We start from the raw sequence: 21,378 nt of genomic DNA, 5'->3' as shown, positions 1-21,378 counted from the left end.
CTATTTTAAGGATTTTAATCAATCTAGTTCAATAAGAACATATAAGAAGTTATGGTGCTTAGTTTATGGATTAGATTGTGTTGAGATTTTTACCATCAATGTTTTGAATCACACTAGGTGATCCATCATCAGGATGAGAGAGCAAGAGATGTAAAGCAATGCAAAAAATATGTAACTTACATTGTTTTACATCTCTTGCTCTCTCATCCCGATGATGGATCAAGTAGTGTGATTCAAAACATTGATGGTAAAAATCTCAACACAATCTAATCCAGAAGCTAAACACCATAACTATCATGGATTGTGGAAATATGTTCTCCTTAATATAAGAAGTTCCTACAAATCTATGAAGATTTCATCATAAGCTTTTTAACCACTCTATGGGAGAGGGCTTAGTAGTTTAGTGAGTTCTAAAAGCTATCATGATAACACTTCTAATGCCCACACTTGTTGATTTAATATCCAATATTTTGATGATATTGCACCAATAGTTGGCTCTAAACTTGTTATGGCAGCTAATGACCACCCATAATTTGAATGCAATATATCCCTTAGTTTTACAAAGTAATAATTTGTTGTGATGACCCATCAACACACCAATAAAACATAACTAAATTACACTCGCCAAATAAACTGATGTATCAAAATTAAAAATGATTTAAAATCTCTTTTTTAATTTTTTAGAAGTTAGAAATTAGAATGCTCAATTATCCTCTCACTAATCAGACTATTCATAAACATTGTATGTTCACCTAATTAGACAATTGTATGTTCTAAGAATCAACATTAATTATTTCTCAAAAATTTACCATTTTGACTATGAAAAAGAAGTGAAATTTCTATTGAAAATTTTAACATTAAACAGATCTTGTTACAAAAACGTCTCCATTTCAATCTACTTCCGTATGAACTTGGAACAGAACAAGTGAAAAAACACCATCAACATTTTTTCGTATAAAGCAACATTATTATGAGCTATTCCTCCTCCCATTACATTTTCTAGGAAAAAAATAACAAGTGCTCTTCCATTATTTTTCACACATCCGGAATTTCCAAAGGTGTACATGATCATCCATGAGTGCAATCTTCAATCACAGCCAAATGTGCAGAACATGTTCTCCAATTATAAATACCAACACAAAGTAAACAAGGAAAAATATAATCGAATGAACAAGAATGGCCGGCACACTGGTCTTCAGATTTCCGCATTCGATTGGCCGGCTTTTTCCGGGCAGCTGAAACAAAAGTCCCGGCGACAGAATTATGAAGAGAATGAATGCAATCAATGGCGGTACCCAATGAATCATTTTGCCCCTGTTTTTTCCAAATTCTGCTCTGAAATGCCCCCCAATATCAAAATTGCCAAAAAAATCTGTACTTGAATGTTCAAAACAGCCCCTCTGCAACTCAATTAAGTTGGGTAGCTATCAAAAAACAGATTTTGATGCTTGCCTGTTGCAGTTAATGGAAATTCCAGTTGAGGGCATATTGTTAATATTAGAGGTTTGCTTTGGCATCAAGGCACCGGAAGTGGAATCCAGCAACATCCAGAAAAACAATGCCTTGAGTAATCTGCTGCGAAAAACTTTGATGTGGTCAAGTTTTTAATATGTGCTTCTTTTTCTAAAGATTACTTGTCCTCAACATCAATGCATCTTTGCTTTGCATAAATTGATGGGACCTTGGAGCACCCATATGACCATACCGTAAGGGAAGAGAATGAAATATTTTATAGATGAAACTAATTGGCACTTTGGAAATTTTATTTCTAAATAGTTAGATTAGTCCAACATTTTGAGGAAAGATAAAAGTGAAATTCTAATTATACAAATAGATACAAAGAGTTGAGAATGATAATATGTAATAATTACTCGTAAATGAAAAAAATAGGTATAGGAAATTGTTCAATTATTTTACATGTGGTTTGGTTGATTGATTCGTTGCGATTGATGTATATCAATTATTAAATAATAGATTATTCAAGTTTGTATATGTGGGTTTGACCAAATCAAGTTTTAGTGCTACCTCATAATTGTGTATTTTTTACCTTTAAATGTGGGCAATTGGGTTGTTTGATCTCTTTGTGCATTGACATCAATTTTTTGTTATTTTCCATAATATTAAAAGAACACAAATTGAGAATGCAAGATGCTAGATGGACGTGTTGGTGTGGTATCCATTCTTCCAATGTTCATGCAAAGTAGAGTTCTCTTTGGACATGTCCTTTTTATTTATCTCACTCTATGACACTAATAACCCAGAGTTTGTCATTAAATGTACAACTTGAAACTCTTTAGTTAAATTTTATGACATGAAAGTTGATAGGCATACAATCAAATTCTAGATTGTTAGCTCTCAAATGTTAAGTTTAATTATTTGAAAAGTAGAACAGAATTGTGTGTAGGATTAGGTCTAAGGAACATAATCATATCCATGATTCATCTATATGGGGTAATCCCTAACAAATTGGATTGGTTGAATTCTAAGGAAGTGATATTAGCAATAAAATGTGAGCATAGGGTCAAAGAAAATGTACTTATAAAAAAAGATGGATTGAAAATGAAGATCTCTCTCTCTCTCTCTCTCTCTCTCTCTCTCTCTCACACACACACACACACACACACACACACACACACATGTGTGTGTGTGTGGACAACATGAATTATGCACTATAGTAAATCATGTAACCAATTAAATCATAAATAACTTCAAAATGATATGCATTGATGACACCTTGTGTTTCTTCTCCATGCCAATTTTGCACCTCTAGATTTTTAGACACGCCATTACAAAAAGTTACTTGTATAGGCTACATCAAACATGAGTTTTAAAATAAAAAACATAAGAAATTATTTTTAATCGTACATTAAATATCATTTACTGTGAAAAAACTATGATAAAAGGGGGGAATCTTGAACAAAGAAGATATTCCTAAATTACTATCAGAGCTCGTGTTTCAACACTAGGAACCTAAAATCATTATGCTTATGAACTTAACTAAAACTTTAATTGTGTAGGATGCCTCCTGTTACACAAAGCAACCGTCGAGGCAGAGGTCATAGGGCGAGAGGTGGTAGAGCGAGATAGGAGGATGGACCACCACCTCCACCACCAAACCCAAATCAAGACATTTTGGATGCCCTCCAAACATTGATTGGCGTAGTCCAGTAGAGGATAGCACCCATAGTACAACTAGGGCAACTGATTCTCAAAGGGGAAGCACAGAATCCTAGAGGAGGTGGGGTCGGAGATAGAGAGAGGAGTAGGAGTCCCCCACTGAGGCAAGTTGAGGGATAAGGTAAGCATGAGGGTGAGTCGATACATCAGAAAGGACCACCACTTGACAGAACTCTTAGACATATAGGAGATGATATCAGAGAGTTGATACAACTCAGGCCACCACTCTTTACAGGTTCTACAGAGGGGATAGTAGCAGAGGCCTGATTATAGAGTCTTCAGCGGTGCTTTGGATTATGTCCTTATGGGAGTAATCTAAAGGCACGTCTTGCAGTTCATTAGCTGAGAGGAGATGCCTCCAATTGGTGGCATTAGGAGGAGACTATAGGAGGAGTGAGCATGGATACTCTCACATGAAAGTCATTCTTAGAGAGATTCAGGGAGAGGTACCTATTTGAGCACTTCAGGTAGAAGCATATTGAGGAGTTTCATTCTCTATATCAGAGGGGTCTCACCATAGCTCAATATGAGAGCAGATTTCTCGAGCTCCTTTCGTATGTTGAATACATGAAAGATGAGAAATAGTGAGTGCATTGACTCATCATGGGCTTGAATTTCTCACTTCAAGGTCCAGTTCGTATGACCTTTCCTACTACCTTCAGACATGTAGTTGAGGTAGCACTAGTCACAGAGGATACTTGGGGTGGATAGGAGTCATGAGATCAGTCTCAGAATCAAAACTCTACCCAGTAGAAACCCCCTTGGAAGGGGAATTAGAACTACACAACAGGGTCCTCTAAGGGCCAACAGTCTCAGTAGTAGAAACCTCAGCAATAGCAACAGCAGAAACCCTCACAGGGTTATCAGGGCTCCAAGCCCAAGCTATGGTAGTCATAGGGTCCAAGGCAGGATCAGAAAGTACAGGCCCCATAGTCATAGTTAGTGAAGACTCAATAGTTTTCTAGGGGTTGTTTTAGTGGATCTAGCAAGTTAGGAGGCCCACAACAGTTTGGATCTCAGGGTGCATGATCTTATACACGAGGACCATGTTATACTTGTGGTGGCATGGGTAATATTGCTAGAGAGTGTCCTCAGGGATAGTCTTCTAGTGGTCAAAGAAGGGCATTTTTCAGAGCTGACAGTTGGCAATGTAGGTAGATCCCACAGAGTTTTTGTAGCGGTTGATAACTGCCAGGTTAAGCATCAGGCTATAGTTATTGAGGCTACAAGTAGTATACAGGGTAGCATGGTTACTATTTTATTTGATTCCGGAGCTACTGATTCATTTATATCTCCTTATGTTGTGGAGCATTGTGGATTGGTGGCAGTTAGGTAGGATGTCAGTTGGGAGGTAGAGTTAGCCTTAGGAGCCAGAGTGTCAGTTAGTTCCATGGTGCATAATTGCCCGATTCAGATTGGAGACATGTCCACGATGTCTGACCTATGCATTACCCCTCTAGGTTCTTATGATGTTGTTCTTGGCATGGATTGGCTTTATGCCCATAGTGCCAAGATGGATTGTCGAAAGAAGAGAGTGAAATGTGTGGATGAGGATGGTATCTCTAGAGTGATCCTTGGGGTCAAGAGACCCATATCCTTTTGTATGATTTTTGTTATGCAGCTTAGACGATGCATGTGAAAGTGATGTGAGTTGTTCGCTATCACCATCAGTGACAGGGAGGAAGATTCAGAGGGGGAGCCATCCCTTGATAATTTTCCAATATTACAAGAGTTTGTAGATGTTTTTCCTTCAGAGTCTCCTAGTATACCTCCACCTAGAGCAATAGATTTTCATATTGATCTTGTGCCAGGAGCAGAGCCAGTATAAAGAGCACCGTATAGGATGACTACTCATGAGCTTAGTGAACTAAAGATTCAGTTCAAGGAACTCTTAGAGAAGTGGCATAGCTGACCTAGTGTGTCACCTTGGGGTGCACCAGTGATTTTTGTTAAGAAGAAGGACAGATCACTCAGGTTGTGTATTGATTATTGACAATTGAACAAAGTGACCATCAAGAACCGATACCCTCTTCCTAGGATTGATGACCTCTTCGATCAGTTGTAGGGTGCCTGAGTATTTTCAAAAATTGATCTCAAGTCGGGTTATCATCAGTTGAGGATTGTGGATAGTGACATCCCTAAGATTGCATTCTGTACTAGGTATGGTCATTACGAGTTCACCATGGTACCATTTGGCCTCACAAATGTTCCAGCCATATTCATGAGCCTCATGAATGGAGTATTTCGTACCTTTTTGTATAAGTTTGTGGTTATTTTCCTAGATGACATCCTGATATATTCTCATGATGAGAAGGAGCATGAAGAGCACTTGAGGCAAGAATTGCAAAAGTTGAGAGAGAATCAGTTGTTTGGAAGCTTGTCAAAGTGTGCATTTTATAGGCCTGAGATATATTATTTGGGTCATGTTATATCAGGCGATGGTGTCTCAGTAGATCCATCAAAGATTAGGGCCATCATGGATTGGCCAGCACCCACCAGTGTCACTAAGGTGAGGAGCTTTATGGTACTAGCAAGCTATTATCGACGCTTCATTGCAGGATTCTCTAGATTGGCACACCCAATCACATCTCTTAAGAAGAAAGGAAAGAAGTATGAGTGGACAGAGAAGTGTGGTAGAGCTTTCCAAGAGCTCAAGAGAGCCCTCACAAGTGCACCAATTCTTATAGTTCCAGATCCATCTACAGATTTTGTGGTGTGCATTGATGCATCTTTGGATGGTATAGGGGCAGTCCTTATGCAAGATGGATGACCTATTTCCTTTGAGTCTAGGAAGTTGAAGACTCATGAGCTCAATTACCCTACTCATGACCTAGAGCTTGCAGCAATGGTTCATGCTTTAGTGAGGTGGCGACACTTCTTTCTAGGTCATAGATTTGAGCTTCATTCCGATCACCAAAGCTTGTAGTACATATTCACGCAGCTGAACCTTAATGCTAGGCAAAGAAGGTGGATGGAGTTCCTTTGTGAGTACGATTTTTATGTTCATTACATCAAGGGAAAGGAGAATGTAGTTGCAGATGCCTTAAGTAGAAAGCGCCATGAGCTTTCATCTATGACTACTAGCATCGATTTGAGAGAGCAGATTCTTCAACACTTGTTAGCAGATGAGCTTTATGCAAAGGTTAGTTAGGTGGTGCATGCTTAGAGACCCTTGGAAGGGAAGTATTTAGAGTATTCCTTAGAGTCTAATGGACTCTTGCATCATAGAGGACATATGTATGTACCTTCCATTGGGGTTTGCGCGAGCTCATTATACTTGAGGCTCATAGAGCACCTTATGCAGTGCACCCCAGTGTTAAGAAGTTATATGCAAATTTGAGACAATTGTATCATTGGCCAGGCATGAGAGTGCAGATTGCTAACATAGTTGCGAGATGCCTCGAGTGTTAGAGGGTGAAGGTAGAGCATTGTCATCCTGGTGGGCTCCTTCAACCTCATGAGATTGCAAAGTGGAAGTGGGATGCTATATCTATGGATTTTATTGTTGGTCTTCCCATGTCATCTCGCCGCCATGATGCCATTTTGGTGACAGTTGACACATTGACCAAGGTTTCCCATTTCTCACCTGTGTGTACTACATTCACAGCATGGAACATAGGTCAAGTATTTTTGTGGGATATTGTCAGACTTCATGGCATTCCCCATAAGATCATCTCTAATAGGGACTCATTGTTCACTTCATCCTTTTGGAGAGAGTTGCAGGCAGCATTGGGTACTAGGCTCAATTTTAGTACAGTGTACCATCTTTAGACTGATGGTTAGATCGAGTGAGTGAATCGAGTTTTGGAGGATATGATATGTATGTACATGATGGACCATCAAGTCAAGTGGGAGGAATACCTACATCTTGTCGAGTTTGCCTATAGCAATGGGCACCATTCCTCCATAGGTATGCCACCTTATGAGGCCTTGTATGGAAGACCTTGTAGGACACCCTTGAGTTGAGACAGGATCGAGGATTGAATATCTATTGGTCCTCAGTTAGTTAAGGAGATGGAGTAGCAGGTGACCCTGATTAGGCAGTGCCTGAAAGAGGCATAGGATCGACATATGAAGTATGCTGATGCAAAAAGGATAGATCGAGAGTATTAGGTTGGAGATAGATTTTTCTTGAGGGTGCAGCCACACAAGAGTCTGATTCGATTCGAAAAGGGCTCTAAGTTGGCACCCCAGTTCATTGATCATTCAAGATCTTAGAGAGGATAGGACTAGTTGCCTACCATTTAGCCTTGCCACCTATCCTATCATGCATCCATGATGTGTTTCATATTTTAGTACTTAGAGGATACATTTATGATGAGTCTCATATTATAGATTGGAATGCTTTGCAGGTGGAGTCGGACGGCCAGTTAGCGTTGGAGCCTATCCGTATTATTGCCCAACGGACCCTAGCACTTCGAGGTCAAGAGCTGGACTAGGTTAGGGTCTAGTGGGATTGTTATGATGAGGTTACAACTTCATGGGAGGATACGACATAGATGCTATCTCAGTACCCATATCTTTTTTATGAACTCTAGGAGGAAGTTCATGCCTAGTGGGGGAGGATGTGAGGCCTCACCCCGACCCATCGTAGCATAGTTGATACATTATTATTTCGATACTCATGAATTGATATGTTGGGACATTATTTGATGCACTGAACATTATTATGCTATTTTATGATTTGTGATGCTTTACTTTCAGATATTTTATTTTGTCATTTAATGCCTTATGAATATGTATAATGATGTAGTAAATGAATGCAGAACTAACATTTTGATTATGCAATTTTAATGGTTGAATATATGAGTAGAATGAGATAAATAATTGATTAATTAGAAAGATGGATGTTTTAAATTTACATGATTTTTTTCTTGATACGTAATTACATATATGCATGTGATTTTTTGAACTATTGATGTGTGCAATTAGTGTGTAGGATATTTAACTGGGAAATCTAATGGGAAGACGAAACTGAACCCCTTGCTATTTGTGCTAATTTGCATTGTTTTCCATTGAAGGTTGTTATATAGTCTTAAAATTCTCCTAACTTTTGATTGGTTCCTATTAAGTCTTTAATGCCTAAAAACATTAAATTTAAGTACCCTAGGGGTAAGGATATGGGTTGGGAGTACTTTCCACCCCCTTAGCCTCTTTGGTTTACTGTTAGGGTCACTAAAAAACCCTACTTTTGGTTGATTGCGAAAATTGATTTGTCTCCTTCATGAGTTGGTGACTAAAACTCCACCTTGGGGTTACCTAAAGTCTAGTTGAGTTAGGATCATATTTAGATGCATTTTGGAGAAGTTTTGGGGTTGTTACCCAATCTCTAGTTTTTAGAGAGAATTTTGAAGATTGAAGGAAAGGAAGGAAAAAAGCTCTTCTCAACTTGTCATTTTACCATAAATTTTTGTGAAGGTAGGGTTCTTCACTCTTTTGATCATGTTCTTAATATTTTTCATGCTTTGATTCATGCATAAGGCATTGTGCTGTTCTTGTATTGCTTGTATGTGTGTTGAGGTTTGTTGGGATGGATCTTAACTTGTTCTTGGATGTCATTCTTATGCTTGCTTTGAAATTTTGAGGGGATTTCATGGAGATTGTTTTGGCATTACTCACCCTTGGATAGGGAAGAAGTGGCCATGTACGGAGGAAGGGCCTTAGTTGGACCTCAATAGTGTAGAGTCTCCTCTCATGGTGAGAAGAGGGAAAGAGGGTAGGGTGTTATGGGCCCCTACTTGTCATTGCATACCATGTTTGAAAATTTTAATTCTTGAAGAAGGGAAGGAATGAAAATCCTTGTTGTATTGGCCTTGAAAGGGCATTTTTAGAAGAATATAAGTTCTTGAGTTTTAGCCCCGAGAGGGCTATATTATGGTATGGTGATTGATCTATCCTATTGAAAAAATCCACCTCCCCCCCTTAGTCGGGTTCAATGTTGAACCTATTGTGCAAAACTAGGTTGGGGATGCATGCTTGAATTGGTCATCATATTATGTTTTGTTACCTCTGGGTCAGTCCTCGTCTTTCCCATGATTCCCTTGATGCTTTGAAGATATTGGAAAGGATCTCTTTTGAAAGACCTAGAAGAGAATTCATTTGAATTGTAACATTATGTAAAAATATATTTAAATTTTGATGTATTTGGCGAGGATGTCGGGTTTTCTTACTGGTTCTTTCCCGATGGAGCCTTGAACTAGGTTGATTAATAGAGATAAAAGATTGAGAAACTTTCTTGCATTGTAGCTTATGTTATTTTAGTTCTTGCATGTGTGCATTGATGAGTAGATAGAATGATGATGATCAATTATGCATTTTCAAGTTCAATCTTGCTAAAGAAGGAAAGTATATTATGTTGAAATTTTCAATTCAATCCGTGCTTAATTGGAAATAAAAAAAACCTTGTAATATTGCTTAAACACATTATTTGATTTCTTGATTAACTTGGCATTTTGGAAAATTCAATTAAAAAGGAGTGAGATAGCATACACTTCCTTGTATATAAATGTATGACAAAAAAAAAATGCCTCTTGGAAGCAAGTTATGCAAGTATGAAAAAAAGAATTGACACAAAAAAAAATATTCACCACCTTGTTATAAAATCCTATTAGACACGAAATATGCCTCTTAGAAAATTAGGCTAGTTAGAAAATTTTCACACTTCAAAAATAAATCAACACTTAGAAAGGAATTGGCTTGACAAAGAAAAAAATGTACACACCCAGGAGCATTTTGCTCTTTGGAATTTGTATGTGAGACAAAATTTAATCCTTGGGGAGACAACAGAGTATATTCCAATTGATTCTTTTTTAAAAATCTATTCTCAAATCCTTTAAATATAAAAATGAATAGTTTTGGTGTTAAAAACATATAAATAATGCATAAAAAAAATTAAAATATATATCTCTATCCTAAACCTCACCTAATAAACTTTTAGCTTTTACTACCCTCCCCCTTCTCCAAAATCCCCACCTAACCCCCCTTACACCCATACCATGACCCTGGCACATGGTAAGTACGCAACCTGCTATCACATTTATTATCCTCCAATGGAACGCCTAGATGGAGATGCAATTGGGAGTGAAAAGATGGCAGTCAACTCCCATGCAATCATTTAACAAAAAACTTTACTCTTAACCCCTTGAGCCCCCACCTCCTCCATCCTATCACTCACGTTAGGAAGGCTTGGCTTTCACATTTTGGGGGGAACAAGTACTGCATAGTGCAGACTTGGGGGACTGTGTTAGGAGCCTTGGGGTCCGCCCAAGCTCATTTGGATTATGGCGCAGGGTGGCCAAGTGGGGCCGGGGGGGGGGTAGGCCTTAGGTTAGTTGGGTAGCTAGTGGTAGAATAGGTTAGTAATCCTTTATTGCCTTTTTCATTTTGAAAATTTTAAATAAAATTTTCAATTTAGTTGTATTAGTAATTATACGAGTTAATGTTACTGAATTTAAATATTTTAGGAATATGTATTTTAGCATTATCTTTTGTAGGTAGTTAGTTTTAATATAGTAGTGGTTAGTAATTGTTATGATAGATTGTAATAATGGGAACCTTAATTTAGATAGTTTAAATTGATAGTGAACCCATTCATATGTTCTTAGATGGTTAATATTATATGTGTTAGTATTAGTCTAGTTCATTGTTAAATAGTGTTAGCATTAGATATTATTTTGTTTTATTAAGTTAGTTTTCAATGAGTTGTGATTAGTATGCCATCTTAGTAACATGATTCTTAAGATATCAAGAGATGTTAGATATATTATTATCCTTTGAAATTTTTTGTTTTGTTTTGTTTTGTCAATAGATTATAGGTTTAAATTAATCATCATTAAAACAAGTTCATATAACTAGATAAGAAAAGAAAAATGTTACTTTAGTTAATGAGTCTTTTTTTTATCATTCGAATAATTAGTTCTATAATATTTAGACAACCAATCAATTAGTTAGTTGTTAATTGGTTTTTTTTTGTCTAATAGATCATTATTGATTTAAGTTAATAGGTCCTAACATCATTGTAAGGTTCACAGATCGAACAAAGCAGTATTGGAAATAAGTGTAATCAATGGAATGAAGATATTATTTCAGTGGGTGCTCTAATTAGAGAATATTGTTTAAATTTGATTTATATCAATTAAATGGACAATCAAATCAAATTATCTTATAGGTTAAATGTTAATCTTTGCTTGATCGAAGTTGATGATTAATGCTGATAGAACTTAAATGAATTATAATTAATGTTGTTTAGTAATGTTTTAAGGAAGTAATATTTTAAAAGAGAGTTAATAAAACTAATAAGGAGTTAGATCCTTTTAATTTAATAAAATTAGTTGTTTATAATAATTAATTGATTTAACAGTGAACAATCTATTCCTATTTGATGGGCTTCAAACTATATTGTAATATTAAAGTATTGGTAGGAGTACCTTTGTTTTTATCTGAACTTAACCTTATCAACTTAGAGCACTTAAGTTTTAAAAATTAAAAAAAAAAAAATTGTGTGTGTGTTTTGCCCTAGATTTGGGCATGACAATTACACCATGGAACTCAATGAGAAGGTTGTGAATGGGTAATACATCAAGTTGTGTATGGTTTCAAGGAATTTAAACTAATTTGTTATCCTTAATTTGTATAATATAAGTAAAAAATAACAACATGATTTGTAGGGCTTGAATGGAAGTAATGCAATGTTGGAGTGCGAAGTCATCATGGATTGTCACTAATTGTGGTTGAGTCATCAATTGCATATGATTTGTTCATCATTTAAAAGACTTACTATAAATATAAGGTTTTTATTAGGTGAATTTCTTTTGGTGAATTAACCAAAATAGTAATTTTGGCATGTGTTGAACATGTAACTATACGAGTCATGCTTTAAAATTTTAGTAAGTTGTTTGCAATTAGGACTCTACAACTTGGTTGTTATACGTAACTTGGAGTCATGATTTGAGTAACATTTAAAAAATTGTTGTAACTATACACATTCTTGAGAAATAGTATTGAAAAATATTTGCTTCTATTTTTTTTTTAGAATAATTTTACCAAGTTTGTCCACGTAAATTTTTATGTTATGTGTTTTTCTTCTTCTTCTTCTTTGTACTTTTTTGCACTTGTACTTTTTCATAACAATTTGTATTAGAGAAGTATTAGTTATTTATTTTGAGAGGTGAGAAATGGAAAGAGGTTTTATTACCAAATTTGAGGTTGCATAAGTTTGATGGTTCAAAATTTTCTCTTTTGAAGTGGAAGATTCAAACTTTGTTAGTGAAGGATGAATATAATACCTCTTATGGTGGTAGCATTAAAGATTGCAAATAAGAGATAAGAGATTAGAATATTGTGAATAGTGTTAGAAAGGATAGGGTTGTGATTGCACCAAAACATCAGCTTGTCGATGCCAGATACAACCAATAGTCTTATAGAGCCACAGGAGGTAGTTAAGCCATATCGTGAACTTTGCGAGGGATGTTGACCCAGTACCAATAGATAGCACATCTAGAGAAACAATAAAATTGTCTCTAGTAGATTCACTTATATTTAATGTTGCAGAGGAGAAATCTACTAATGAGTTATGGAATAAATTTACAAAGTTGTATAAGATGAAGTCATTAACAACTAAAAATTATTACAAAGAAAGCTATATAGTTTGAGGACGTGTGGAAATTCATGAATTATAGATCATTTGAATGATTTTAACACATTAAAATAAAGTTCACTTTAGTAGAGGCTTAAATTGATAAATAATATAAGCTTGCACTTTTACAATGCTCATTTCTTGAATGTTGGGGATAAATTATTGGTTATGATTCTCAATATTTTTGCACCTAGTGAGAAACTTGGGTTTTGAAGATATGGAAGCTACTTTATTCTCTTAAAATTCAAGGCAAAAGAAATATCAAGAATCATCTTCAAATGAATTCATATACTTATTAAATATCCAATATTGAGTGTGGACAAATGAGGTTGAAATCTAAGGTGTTTAAAAAGATCAAGTGTCAAAACTATGACAAAAATGGGTATGTCAAAAAGGATTGTAGGTTTCCAAAAAAAATAATGAGAGTCCTAATACACTAGTATCTAAGGAAAATATTGTAAAATTTCAAACACCATTGGAAGATAGAGAGATATTAGCTACTAACTTGAGAATTTCTTTACTTATGTATGACTCCGCATAAAGACTAGTTTTCTACTTATCAAGCTTGTGTTGTTGGTAGGGTTTATATGGAAAATGACAACCCATGTGAATTTGTAGGTGAAGGAGAGGTAAGAGGTTTGATGTTTGATGGAGTAATTAGAACTATTCATCATGTTATACATATCCTTGATTTAAAAATAAACAATTTTTTTCATTTGGATTATTTTGATAAACAATATTAATTATTCAATGGTAAAAATAATTGTCTTAGAATAGAAAATGAATTCTTGTTTGTGTTAAAGGGAGAAATATTTATAAATCTTTATAAGTTGGTTGGGAAAATCAACAAAGGAGAGGCCATTGTTGTATATGATGTAGAGATGGACTCACTGTCAACTTGGTATCAAGGGTTAGGTTATTTCAGTGAATGTAGGTTCAAGGTATTGATATATAGAACTCTTCTCTCTAGAGATAAATCTAAAGATTTTGAGTTTTTGTAAATGTTGCTTGTTCAAAAAATAGAATAGAGTATATTTTTCTAAAAGTACTACTAGAATAAAATATGAAATAGATTTGTAACTTCATTCATATACTTAAGAAGCTCCCATTACATATATTTCAATTTCATCATATTTTGTTTCATTTATAGATGACTACTACCATAAGCCATGGATTTTCCTTCTCAAGAATAAATCTGAAATGTTTTTTTCTTATTTCATGAGGTTTATGGCTATGGTAGAGAATCAAAGGGGTAAGATAATAAAATTTATAAGAATAGATAATGGAGGTGAGATTTTTCTAGCATAATTTAACTATTTTTCTAGCGAGTATAGAATTACAAGATAATTGATAGCTACCAGGACACCACAATAAAATGGTGTTGTTGAATAAATGAACTATATAATTATGGGGTGAGTCATATGCATGTTGAGAACTACCATTTTGGGGCAGAATTTTTGGGGTGAGGTTACTAACATAAGTTGGCTTTTTATCAATAGATCTCCCACTACTTCTCTTGATAATAAAATTCATAAAAAACATGGAAAGGTAAACTAGTTGATTACTCTCTTTTTTGTATTTTTAGTTATGATGCTTATGTCCATATTCCTAATAGAGGAGAAATAAGTTGGAAAAAAAGTCCACAAAGTATAATTTTCTCAATTTCATAGAAGGTACAAAAGGGTATGATTTTTGGGATATTGCTTCCCACGGGATTATAATTAGTTGACATTTATTTTTAAATGAACAATTAAAGAAAATGGGTTAAGAAAGAAAAGGTAATTAAGTAATTTTAGTAGAGGTGAAAAAATGATAATAATATAGATGTGTTAGATGAAGAACAATTAGAGGAAGATTAGTCATATGAACAATCACAAGGTGAAATATCTTGGCTCTAGGTGCTATCAAAAAGTCCTTGAAGGATATATCTTTCCTCATGTCTGATTTTGGTTGGTTAGTATCTAGTCCTACTGATCTCTCTAGAAAAAGGTTAACTTTTTATGGACTTTATAAACTCTTTCTTTTGATGTTGGATTTCAATTTTGGTTCTTGATTTTTTATTTCAAGAAATTTTATTATCATCTACTCAAGGTCTCCATGATCATCCATATCATGGTGTGTTGTGAATGAGGCAATCTAAAAGAAAGGTCTTGAGTAGTCTTTTATTTGTTTATATTTTCTTCTTGTGAGTCAATTGGGTATAACCCTTGCATATCCAAACATGTGATCATTTATGGTTACAGGGTGCACTTGGAAAAAAAAAAATTTTGTGGGTTGGCCAATATCATTCCCACTCTTACTCCCATTGGGATTCATGCATAATGTTGGGGCAATCCTTGCATGTCTATTTTGAGTCATCCATATGTTATGACGATGGCAAGGTCTTGATTTCTTTGTAACCTTGGCAAGTCCCCAATATTTCCATATTAAATTAAGTTCTCAATTGCATGATGTTTCTCCTTACATAGAACCCCACACTAAAGATTCAAATGGATTCCATCTCATCCCCATACACAAAAAGAAAACACAAAAAATAGTTTTTTTTATCCCTATAAAATCATCCTATCAACACCAATCCTATGATCTTGATCCTATTGAATCCTATCCAAAAACCCCAAAAAAATTTACAAAGTTTTCAATTTTCACCCATCCACCCATTCATATACTATAGGCTCAATTCAAAATCCAAATTTCCCCATGTATCCCTCGTATACTCTCTCCTATCTAATAAACAAGTATGAGTTATGCAAGTGGTATCTCCACACCTAGGATAAATATCTTGTTAGTGATATATTGCATTGCACCATGTATCTGTCATGGCATTTTACATTCACTTCACACAGCCCATCTTCATTTAAACACATCCTCATTGCATGCTCATTTCATTCATTAAATGAACATCTAGACTTAGTTACAAATTGTTTGATTTTCTACATAATCATTGCAATTACATTAATTTCATTAGGTAATCATCTTTACATGCATTTCATACTATACTATATCAATTTAGTTACATTTCATTTGTATTTTGGTACATTCATTATTGCATTTTCATTTACATTGTCTCCATTTAATTAACCTTAAAAATATAATCATATACATCACATTTTGTTTTCATTAGGATTCATTTAAAATTCCACTTTATAAATTGCCATTTAGGTTATAATATTTGTGTAGGTACATCAATTCAGTCATTCTTATTTCATTTAGTTAAATTTATTATCCTTACATATATTAACATTATTTACATACATTTGTTTCCTTATCATTCCATTTTTTTCTTTTCATTAGGAACATTACACCATCTCATTTATCCTAAATTGATTATCATTAACATTTCATTTCATCTTTTAGGTACATTAAGTTGTCCAATTTTAAATTTCATTCCACAAATCATTTTTCATTACCTAATGTTTTCTTACCATCCACTATCCTTTTATCAGTGTATTATTTATCAATTAGGTACATTAAATTTCATTATCATTCTACTATTATTTCATCATGTGTCATTATTGTTACATTTAGTCACATATAAATCATGTAAAAATATCAATCATAAAAAATGCATCTCATATACACTTACAAAATCAAACTACATCACATACATGTGTGAAATCATATAAGTATACATACATTCTACAACTCATATATATAGAAATAAAACATGTGCATAGACATCATTACATCCAATTTTGCATCTAAGAAGCATTGTCAAACATAGGTACATCCATATGCATCACAACTTGCACAAGCACGTTAGTATCATAGTTTGTCATACAAAGAATAATAGAATACATCACATCTTGTAGTCACACACGTTAGTAACATCATATAGGCATCATATCTACATCACATAAAACTATAGGCATCTCATAAAATGCAAAAAGGTATATCGTCTATCAACGTTTACACATCTCATCCAACCAATGCTCAATATATGTATATCATCCCTCAAAAAATAAAGAGTGTATCCCACCCATGAAAGAATAAAGAGTCTATCCAAGGTCCACAATTTCTATCATAAAGTACATCAAAGTCTATTCCTTAAAAAATACACATATACATCATGTCATAAATACATCAAAATCATATCACATATAGTCCCAAAATGCGGTATATCACTAATCCTCTATAGGAGATGAGTTCTCTACCTATGGATTTGGCCTAAGTATGATTTGGCTAGGACCTAGAGGTGGTGGTGGCATAACATGTGCCCTTGTCTTCCTCATCCCATCATCACCCTAAGCACCCTCTACTACTCTTCTCTGAATTCCCAAACTCTAAGTATCATCCATCATCATAACCACATTCCTCCACTAATGGCTTCATTTTGTCCTCTATGATCCACCAACCCCAAAACTACTACTACTAGCACCACCCATCCCTATAGAGGTCCCTATTTTCCTAGACAATTTTGGTCACTGATAATGTTCTATCTAGTCAAACAAAACAATTACATGATATCTACCTCTATAGAATCTCTATCTCCCTCAAATCCTCCATCTCTGCCTAGAGCCTGCAGATGTCATCTATGTTAGCTTACACTCTACCTCCACTATCATTGCATATGCTCTAACTGCCACTACTTCTACTAGTAGTTGATCCCTCTCTACCTACAAAGTATCCATCCTATCCTATAATCTACCCCTCTTTACTTGAAGAGCCTCTAGCCTCCCCTTTAATCTTCCTTTCTTTGTTTGGACCCCATCCCACTCTAACTACAATCTATCAAAATGGCCCTAAAAAATATCACACTATGTCTAGAACTAATCCCTATCAACCTACAGTCCATCTCTCTCTCTATGTGTCTCATAGTAATTGATTGGTTATATCATATGATTGCTATAACAATGCATATTGTGTTACCAACCCACTGTCCTCTCCTCTACTAGAAGACCCTCCCACAAAACCTTATGTTCATGTTTTAAAATGTCATGTTACAAAAACCCAATGATGAGAATAGAATACATGTAGGGGAATCTACTTCCCATCTACAACATACCCATTCAGACACCGGTTCCAACTTTAAGGCTATACTCCTTCTTAATGCTCTATAAGACCCAGGCAGGTAAACCTCATATTCTTCATATGGTACTGGTATCAAAGCATATAATTGAATCTATATAGTAGATAAAAAGCCCCTGAATCTTCTATGCTTATGCAAACAACATAGACACAAAATAGCTAGTACCATGACCTATGAACTAGATAAGCTAAGTGAAGGAAAATCTTTTTAGCTCTTCAACAAAAAGGGAAAAGGATATTGATTATAAATTTGATTTCAGCGTAACCTAGACATGAACAACACAACACATAGATCATCTAGTTGATCAATGCCTTCTCTATTGGGTAGTTCCACAAATCATTAACGCACATCCTTGAAAGTCATTGATACATCTCATATATCAGGAATTCCAGATCTATCCATTCACCTTGTGAATAAGACATTTGCATCATTTTTGGCTCTCATACTTGACCTATCCCTTCATGAAATCTGCAACCCTGTGATGATAAACTAAGCATTTACATGACTCCTTGAATCATTAGCAAACTATATCAACACATACAAGCCAAAATAGGATGCAACTTAGTTTTATGCTCTTTGTTCACAAAACACAAAAGATTACAAACTACATGAATAGGAGACAAGATTCAAATTGAAGATAACTTGTTGTTGCATTTTATTTATTTCCTTGAAACAAATACATAAAGGATGCATGAAAAAAACTCAGAATCAGTTGAATAGACTAAGAACTATCTAAATTCTCATTAACTGTTGCTCATTACATGAGAGAAATGCTAAAGAATAGTGGAATCATAGCCATGAAAAAAATTTCAACCAAATTGGAACCATCCTTGTGGTATCACAGTAGTGAAAAATGTCCAAGAATTGGAACCAACCCTAAAGAAAGAGAAGAGAAGAGAATATAAAGACATGAAGAATTCCTGGATCATATTAGATGTTTCCATTTGTCTACTTGGAAAACTTCCACTTTTTGATGCAAAACTTCTCTCTACCTTCTTTCTGTAACTAAAAATTAGATCTTATCCTTGCTACTGAAGAATGCTTTGAAAATATCTCTAGAATGATGGAAGCATGCAACTGATTAAAATGGCAGATCTAATTTTTAAAACAAGGGCAAAAATACTCACCAAATGACTTTTAGAGGCAAAATGCAACTCTTGAAAATATTTTCCCCAAATCTAGAGCCAACAAAATCCCATGTTTTCTCTCTAACCAAATTTGATGTTTCATCATGAAAATTTCCCATTCTACTGAGAATGCCCCCATTTTACAAATTTGCTTATATCTTTTACTGGTAAATACATGTGCATTTTCTGAATACATACTCCCAAAGTTTGTCTTGTCCTAATTCCAACAGTATACTGCACTATGCATTTTGGATAAAAAATGCCCCACTGGCATGCATTTGAAGTTTCTAGGCCCCAACTCCATGTTCAAACATTTAAATGAAAACTTTAAAATTTGACAAAGTTTGAACTATAGGATGTTCAAAACTAATTTCAAAATTTTCAACTCAGAGAATGCATGTGAAAACTTGAAGGAAAATCAATAAAAGATATTTTTTTATGATTTCATATTTTTTGCCCTTAGCTCTGAATTTGGGTCAAACCTAGTTGACCACCTAGATATCATGTGTCAATGCATAATCTATTTACTTCGCTCTATCATTTCCACCTGGGTGCCATGTGGCACCTCTTTACTGGCCTAATTCACCATAATCATCATCATCTCATTGCTTTGTTGGGCACCCTACCACATGTCAACTCCTCACAAGTTCATGGCCTTAACCCTTAACCATCTTTTAACCTAAGCGACCATGCAATAAACCATTTTTACACCACCAGAGCCCTTTTCTTTGACCTCGAGTTAATCATTGCGACCATGTGATTAAATATTTTTTGTACCTTAACACCTCAATCTCCTAACTATGCCTTGACTATGGTGATCACGTGAAATGGGTTATCTCTACTATTTTGCAGCTTTGCTCCCTTTTTTCTTAACTGTTATGTCAAGCATGCAACATTGTGCTTCCCTTTAATCACCACTTCACAACTCTATTTCATTGTTAACTATTTATGCTTGCAAAATTGTGATCTCTTCATTCTATGCCTTTATCGCAACCTCGCAACTACTCACTACTCCCTTTTACTAACTACAACGAAGTAGTGATGACTACACACTAACCATGATTGTGCCTTTGCAACATTAAAACTAAATGTGAGTGAACACCTTGTGAAGTGGTGAAACCTTTAATTTTGAGCATCTTCTAGCTTTATGGCCCTTTCATCTTTTAAGTACAACAACCTAGAAAATAATCTATTTTGATATCTTATCACAACATCACTACTCATATTCTTAACTATTATTTCAAACCTGCAAAGTAGTGAAACCTTTTGAATCTAACAACGTTGCTACTTCATAACTATTAATCATTTAACACCTTTATCTCTCGTAATGTTGTGATGACCTCCATTCTAACCTTATTGCCACTTTACAACTACCAAATACATAACACTCTTAATTCATTTGATGGTGTGACAACCATTTCTTTTAACTCTCAAATGTTCTTTGTAGTTTTGCAACTTAAAATACTTTCTTATGGCTTAACCGTGAGAAACTGTGATCTGCTGACTTATGTTGTTTTGGACATTTATCATTTCCTCACAACCTAAAATGTATTCAATGCTTTTTCACCCATGACGTTGTGATAACCTTTTAAAGTTAATCATTTCCCTTCATCGCAACCTCACAACTTGAATCTTTAACTCATATCTTAACCCTGTGAAGTTGTGATTACAAGCTTTCATTGTTTTGCAACCTTAACCCTAGGTTACTCTTAGCCACCTTCGAGGATACCAAAACCTTGAACTTGATTGTTGTTTCTACTTTTTGTAACTTCACAACTTGGGCCTTAGAGCTTATGTGACTACTTTTCAATGGAGCAATAACTATTTAACCTTATCTTGTTTTATTGATAGGACAACTCCTTTAAAGTTTTGAACTTTAACTCACTTCTTAACCTTGTAAATATGCAATGAAGAAATTTTGCTACTTTGTCACTTCAACCATGGGTTAACCTTAACCTCTTGTGAAGTTGTGATGGCCATCAAATTGACTGCTTCACATCCTCGTAACTGCTAAAATAGTTAGAACTCAAATAGTAGTGACAAAGTGATTGAAAGAATTTTGCACCATCGCAACTTGAAACACTCTTAAAGATATTGACATAAAATTATGAAAAATGGTTAAAAGACTTAGGGATATAAAAGAAAAGAATGAATAACCAAAGTTTTTACATATCACTATTTATACTTGCATGCCAATTTATGAATAATCCATCAGAACATGGAACATGACTATTTTCTATGGTTTTTATGAGGAATGACATATTCTCAAAAAGCTTAAGTAGAAAAAACATATTTTCTTCTTGAATTTTACAAGGCATTTCAAATATTTTGGTTGGGTGGAAAATTAGGGTAACACCTTCCATATACACTTATGTAGAAAGTGGTACCTACAGACCATGTCCACCATCTATTTC

The 21,378-nt window shown here is 34.8% G+C and overlaps 1 protein-coding gene across 1 annotated transcript; it reads right to left on the bottom strand.

The window, feature by feature from the left end:
• Positions 1 to 868: 868 nt before the first annotated feature.
• LOC149534811 (uncharacterized) lies at positions 869 to 1,566 on the bottom strand. Its single transcript, XM_089804924.1, has one exon. The coding sequence runs from the start codon at positions 1,305 to 1,307 to the stop codon at positions 1,092 to 1,094; it is 216 nt and encodes a 71-aa protein (XP_089661050.1). The 5' UTR covers positions 1,308 to 1,566; the 3' UTR covers positions 869 to 1,091.
• Between the last annotated feature and the right edge of the window lie 19,812 nt (positions 1,567 to 21,378).

Source organism: Cupressus sempervirens, chromosome 10 (assembly GCF_028749045.1).
Source record: "Cupressus sempervirens isolate cs-2001-9-10 chromosome 10, ASM2874904v1, whole genome shotgun sequence".
NCBI lineage: Eukaryota > Viridiplantae > Streptophyta > Pinopsida > Cupressales > Cupressaceae > Cupressus > Cupressus sempervirens.
Note: the sequence above shows the minus strand (reverse complement) of the source record. Positions and strands in the feature narration are given on the sequence as shown.